Source organism: Hordeum vulgare, chromosome 4H, assembly GCF_904849725.1.
Source record: "Hordeum vulgare subsp. vulgare chromosome 4H, MorexV3_pseudomolecules_assembly, whole genome shotgun sequence".
NCBI lineage: Eukaryota > Viridiplantae > Streptophyta > Magnoliopsida > Poales > Poaceae > Hordeum > Hordeum vulgare.
The window spans coordinates 593,152,167-593,159,012 of NC_058521.1; the positions used below are offsets into that span (position 1 = coordinate 593,152,167).

The 6,846-nt window shown below is 47.8% G+C and overlaps 1 protein-coding gene across 1 annotated transcript; it reads left to right on the forward strand.

The window, feature by feature from the left end:
• Positions 1–2,652: 2,652 nt before the first annotated feature.
• LOC123447387 lies at positions 2,653–6,506 on the forward strand. The gene is made up of 4 exons (XM_045123985.1): positions 2,653–2,759; positions 2,954–3,357; positions 4,615–4,701; positions 4,819–6,506. Exons 2-4 carry the CDS (start codon positions 3,013–3,015, stop codon positions 6,268–6,270), a joined length of 1,884 nt encoding a protein of 627 aa, XP_044979920.1. The 5' UTR covers positions 2,653–2,759; positions 2,954–3,012; the 3' UTR covers positions 6,271–6,506.
• Positions 6,507–6,846: the final 340 nt, after the last annotated feature.

The window sequence follows — 6,846 nt, forward strand, 5'->3', positions numbered from 1 at the left end:
TACCGATAGTTGGTTACAATGTGTCTGTTTTTCGGTGCCTCCCTTGTTAGTCCAAAACCGACCCCTATTTATACAGGTTCCCAAGGGCCCTTGCGCGAGTCCCTATTGATAACATAGGTAGGCTAGAATAGCTCATACCGACACGGTATGGCCTTACCCCTGCATTCCCCTCGTATAGAGCGGTCAACATCAGGGTACTGCCCTTGTAGCGACGTAGGGAGCAGGTAAACCGCCATGTAGTCATTGTGGGTGATCTCATCTTAATGAGGGTCTTGCGGTTTAGTATATGTAACAATAACAATATACGTAGTTATAAGACAACAACCTACGATCCATAAAAATGTACATAAAAACCTACTAGGAAGAGAAAGTGTGCATACCACTTACCAAGACAGTAAAAGAAAGAGAATATCAATGCAAGTGAAATTGTTTCATCCAACTATTTTATTTTTCCCATTCTATTATGAATAAACCTACCATCTAGTGAGTTTATTGTATCTTCCTCCTATTTTCTTTTCATTCTGCCTATTTTCTTGACATTTGCGGCTTCTTCCCACCCATTCCAAGATACCACCACTCAAAGATGTAAAATTTGTTCCTCTCCAAGATTTCAAGCTTTGTGCAACACGTGATTTATGGTTTTCTTATAGTTGTTGAGCATGTTTGTCTAGGTAGGAGCTCTGCTTCTGCTATGTGATGAATGATTGAGGTGAGGACATCGTCTGAGCAGCAAGGAGTAATACGGGAAGGGAGTCGGTCGGGCTGCCCAGTAGCTCACATATGCCACAGTCCTTCGGTCTTATGCAGCACATGCACATGACCTACGACTCGAATGTCACTCCCTACTTCCTTCAACAGAGCTCAGGTCGCTAACCTCGGCATGCATGTTGGCCCCGGCGTTGCTGTCGTAGGAGGCAATGGTGCTCCGATGTTCCAGGTGGACATGAGGAGGAGGCCGCAAAGAAGCGCAGTTGGCCAACTAAGTACGCCGACGTTAAAGCACATGCCCAATCCTATAGACTAGACAATGGTGGTGGACGATGAGTCTGAGCCTTTTCAATGTGTGTCGTCAAACCACAGGTGGACGACAAGCTAGTGGTGATGTCGCCGGGGGAGGGGTGAAAAAAACCAAAATCGGCCAAAAGTAAATATAAATTAAAGGAAGTATGTATTAAATTATTGTATGCACTTCTAGCAAAAGTGTAGGCCCAAGTATTCTCTTCCATAGGTATGTGCTCCTTTTGTTAAACCATACTCAAGAGGGCATAGTATGCTCAATTACTATGCACCCAGTGAGTAGATGGAAATGATGGATTGATATGAAGTTGATTCCGACGGAAGAAGAGGATTTGTCGTCGGTGCAACAAGTGACGTTGTATCCGTGAAACCACCTAACCAAGGATGAGGAAGTCGTGGATAATCTAAAACACGCGGAACCTAGTAGGAAGAGAAAAAAAAAGAAGTGTGGATACCACTTGGCATCTGCCAAGCCGGCGAAAGAGAGGAAACGACATCGCAAGTGCCATGCTCTGTGTCCGTCCCCACGTACGCGCGTCCTCGGAAAAGGAGCAACGAACGCACGCACCCGCTACACCGAGAACTCTAAATTCACGGCTGGGAGGCGCTGGGTCCAGGCTTGCGATCAGCTGACTCCCGTGGATAGCGTGGGAGATAACGCGATGGGGAAGGCGACGCGTCGGTGCCGTGAGAGGTCGGAGGAGGAGGACGTAGAGGACGCGTCGATATTGCTATTACTTTTGATGCGTTATCATCGTTATTTCCTTGTGGAAGGAGGGGGAAACGCTTGACGCGTCTTCCCGAAGGAAGGATCATGACACGGTGCCGGAAAGGAAACGAAAACCGACCGGAGGTGGGAAATGGAATCGGAAAACGCCGAAACGCACGAAGAAAAGTAAAGAAACAAGCGGGTCATTGGCACAGAAATCGCCCGCGGGCCCCTAAAACCGGCTGGAATTGTGTAAGGCGACGCGTCTTTCTACACGCAATGTAATAATGTAATTATTACTGGACAACAATATGAAAGACAAATATAGCAACCATTTTTTTTTGGAGAAACACAGGAGCCTAGTAGGAAGAGGAAAAAAAAGTGTGGATACCACTTGGCATCTGCCGAGCCGGCGAAAGAGAGGAAACGTACGCTCGGCTCTGCGTCCGTCCCCACGTACGCGCGCGTCCCCGGAAAAAGAGCAACGAACGCACGCACCCGCTGCGCCGAGAGGTCTCATAAAAGTGGGGGTCACACGCACCCACCCACGACTCCTCCGAGTCTCCGACTAGACGGACCCCCGACCCCAACCAAGGCCGCCCCAAGTCGCTCCGGCCTCCCTCCCTCCCTCCCTCCCTCCGTGCCTGCGCGTACCCAAGTCGCTCCGGTCTCCCCTCCCTCCCTCCGTGCCTGCGCGTACGCGTAGGCAGGCGCAGCCGCAGCCGCAGCGCAACTACCAGAATCTCCCCGAAAGCGAGACGACGAGGGCAGTTGCTTCGCCTTCGTCTTCTCCCCTCGCCGCCACGGTAAACCCCCTCCCTCCCCTCGCCTCCCCTCCCCTCCGCCCCGCTCTCCAACTTTTCCCCCTCCTTTCTTTGATCAATCGAGGCCGCGGAGCTGCAGAAATCTTGCTAAATCGCTTCTCCTTGCCCCTCAGCTCGGTGGTTTCTCTCCAGGTGCATTGCGGCGGAGCCACCCCCGGCCGCGCCGCCGCCTCATTGGCCGCCGCCTCGTCGCCTTCCCCTGCTCCGCTGTAAGTAAAGCCCCTGCCTCGCCTTTCCAGTTTTCAGGGCCAAAATCTCCCTCCCTCTGCCCGGAACCAAGATTGACTCTTTTTTTTCTCTCCCCAAGAAACCCTTGTTGTTTCTTGGTTGGTTCAAGAGTGCCGGCCGCCATCTTCCCGTCTCGCCGCTGACCGGCTGCTGCTCTGCTCTGCTCTTCTCGCAGGGTTCAGTCTTCTCCCGCGAGTCTGCCGCGAATTTCGGCGAGGGTTTTGGGGGCGGACCATGGGGCCGGCGGCGGGGGCTGTCATCGAGATCATCTCAGACGACGAGAAGGAGGACCCTTTCTCTGCCAAGCTGACCGCCGACGCCCTCGAGTGGGCCTCCAGCCTCCTGCTCGACGACCTCACCGGATTGGGGGAGGGTTTAGACGATTCCGCGGTGATACAGGAGCTGCTGTCCACCCTGGAGGGTGACAAGAAGGGCGGTGCTGCTGCCGATGACGACGACGACGACGACTGCGTGATCCTGGACGGCGACCCTGAAAAGCCCCTGGTCGTTGTCAAGGAGGAGAAGCCTGGGAAAGATGGGGCAGAAGAAGAGCTGCAAGTTGTTTCAGAGAAAGGGGAGGTACTAATTTTCTTTCTTGCCTTCAATCAATCCCCTTATGATACCACACCGCGTTCCCATTCATACAGCGTTGTCGGTTTGTATGTGCGCTGTTGCGTTCCTGGTCATACATTTTCGTCTTCGTCGTTTCACATATTTCTTTGGCATCATACATTGTTAGACACACATTGCTATTCGAGTCATCAATTGCCGTCAGCATTGTTACATATCGCATTGTCGGTTCTAATATGTGTCACATTGACTAACTTTTTTGAGGGAACTGTTTATTGAAAAGAATGGGTCCTATTGACATTCGAGAACTCATTTCATGCAGGCTGATCTGTGAACATATCTGTCTCACTTGCATACAATTTTGTTGTGATCTTAGCTGCTAAACCATACATTTGATCAGCTATTGTGTTTCAACTCATACATTGTTGTCCTCTTGTTAGATAATTTCTTTGTCGGTTCCGAAGATCGTTGCATTGGCCATCTGTTGCTGTTAGTCATACGCCATCGTCATTAAATGGTCTTTTTGTCAGTTCGTCGCTTAATTGCATTGACCAGCTATCGATAGGAATGGGCCCTATCATCATCTGGAGCTCTTTTATGTAGGCCAATCAGTGCAGATTTATGTTTCAATTGTATGGTAAATAAATTGTCTATAGGAATCTAATTGCTAATCTAATAACTGAATTCGGTTGTATGGCTCTTAAATCTCCGTCTCACTTGATCCCAAGCATTTATTTGGTTGCTCTTGTCCAATTACCTTTTGCTCTTCTGTTTTGGTAATAACTCTCATTGGTGCATGACCCCACTATTAGTTGTGGGTCCTATAAGTAATATCTAGTCTACTGCACCAATCAGTCACCTTAAAGCATAAGCTATTAGGGGAAGGTATCCAATGTGCTTATATTTCAGTGATATATTGTTCCCTATTTTGGATATCATGGATGGCCTTCCATGGGATGACTTCCCCATGGATTGCTATTTCAAAATACAATTTGGTGGGCTCTAACTGCATAATATGGTAATTTGGTGATGACTTTAATGATCCTGGATATTGGTAGGGTATGCCTACGGTCATATCTTATAGTTGCTGATGATGAAACTAGTGATTATTTTAAGGAAATGGAAGTACCCCACTGATTGTCATGGCACTATATGTTCTTTTTTTAATCCATATTAATTATTGGGCCGTGTGCGCCCAGGAGCCATCTTAAAGCTCCCAATTTTAGAAGAAGTGCATGTGGTCTTATAATTCTCTTCTTTTTTCAGGTAGCATGCAGGGATTTCCCCCATCCACGTTATCTATGTGCTAGATTGCCTTTTGGAACTGTATCTCATGCAAATCATTGCACTATGGTTAGTTAATGAATGCAAATCATTGGCTTCTCATCTGATCAAGTTATGGAACAGTATTGAATGCCAATTGTTCCAATACGGATGCATTACCATATTTTGCTTTTCTTCTTGATGCAGTGCCACTGTTATGTTTGTGATTCTCGTGCTCCATGCCCCAGATGGGGCAAAGGTACCTTGCCTACTGATCATTGCCATGCTACCGATAAGGATGAAAAATGGAAGAGACAGAGGCAATCACACAAACGCAAGAGCGCGGCACCAACTAAGCCTGAAGGTGTCAAGAAAATGTCTCTCTCAGGCTCAAAAACACCATCCTCTCAGCAATTTACAGTGCATCAGGTATCAGTTGCTCAACCATATGCACCTTTGGGGACAACTGTAAATCAAACTTCCGCTGCAAGGTTTCCTGTTGCAAGTAATGTCAGCCAAAATCAACCAAGGCATCCATCTGTTTTCGGGACAAGTGTAAACCAACCTTTCGCCGGAAGAGTTCCTGTTGCAAGTAATGTCAGCAAAAATCAACAATTTCATCCATCTGCTTTGAGGGCAACTGTAAACCAACCTTCCACCGGAAGAGTTCCTGTTGCAAGTAATGTCAGCAGAAATCAACAATTGCATCCATCTGCTTTGATGACAACTGTGAACCAACCTTCAACCGGAAGAGTTCCTGTTGCAGGTAATGTCAGCCAAAATCAACAAATGAATCCATCTGCTTTGAGGACAACTGTGAACCAACCTTCGACCGGAAGAGTTCCTGTTGCAAATAATGTCAGCCAAAATCAACAAATGCATCCATCTATTATGGCTGCACAGAATGCGTGGCGAGCCACCCATCTGCAAAAAGCATCATCTCCTGGGCCAAAAATCTCTGGCAAAACACCCCAAAGGCCTGGGGTTGCTCCTACAGTTTATACACCCTCCAGTGGTTACATTTACCCTGCTCTTCTTAACAATTCCGCAATGCATCCAGCAACCCCGCGTGCAGTTCAGACAGTACAAGCGGCACCCGGAAGCAGGGGACTGCCGGGAAGTGACATTATTCAGGGTTTCTCCACTCAGCGTTCTCTTGCTGCGCCGGTGCAGGTTCGGCCCATGCCACATCTCCAGGCTGCTCCAAATGGGTCGTTTGGTACTGCTGGACCGCAGCTTCGTCAGTGCTCCGCGCGAGTAGTTCAGGAAACACAGCGAGTAACTCAGGCAACACAAGGTGAGCAAGACGCGTCAACTAGTCAGAAGTCATGGCAGGTTGCGCTTGCTAATCTGGCCTCTGATCTTGGTGTGTCTGACTACAATGTCGACCCACCACATATTCAACAGCCTGTCAGCACTCAACCTCTGCATCACAGCCAGCTACTTGCTCAACCAAAGGCAGGCCAGGAGGGTGAAACTCCGGCGGCAGCGCACATGAGGCCTTCCAATGGCCTTCCCGAGCAGGACAGCAAATCTGGAGACAGTGTTGTCCCTACGCAGAAAGCTCAAGCCTTGTGGGTACTTAATTCTGAGAGCAGTCTTGCTGCAAGTGAAACATCTCTGAATAGCTGTGTAGATAAACCTGCCATGGAAGATTGATCCTCTGCTGACCTAGATTCCCGATACCCTTCTTTGTGCTCTTACATGTGCAAATTACAAATATATTTCATAGCTGAGAAACTTCCTATCCTAGGATAGTAGAAAGGGCACTCCTTTAAGAAAGCGAAGTGCTGTAGAGTTGAGATTTTCTGATGTAATGGCTTAGACACTGAATTGATGGTCGGATTTTCAGTGATTCTTTGTTGATGATAGTCGTTGATGTGTTCCTTCATAAACCATATGCGTTGCAGGAAGATGGTTAGCCTCTGACATTGGTTGCTCTGTTTCCTTGTTTTGGATATGTTTTTTTTCTTTCAAATGTTTCTGATATTTCACGGCTATTTGCTGCCAGTTGAGATCTCTAGGACAGCGCACAAATAAGTACTAGCTCCAGTTGAGATCTCTGGACATTATGCTTGACATGGGGTGTGATCATCTGACGATTTTGTTCTTAACATTCATTTATCTTTACCTTGGCGTGTGCTTCAATTAATTATAATAACTATATCTTAACTTTCATCTTTCTTTACCCACGGCTGGCTTGAAAGTTATGTTTCTGTACTTACTGCTGCTAAT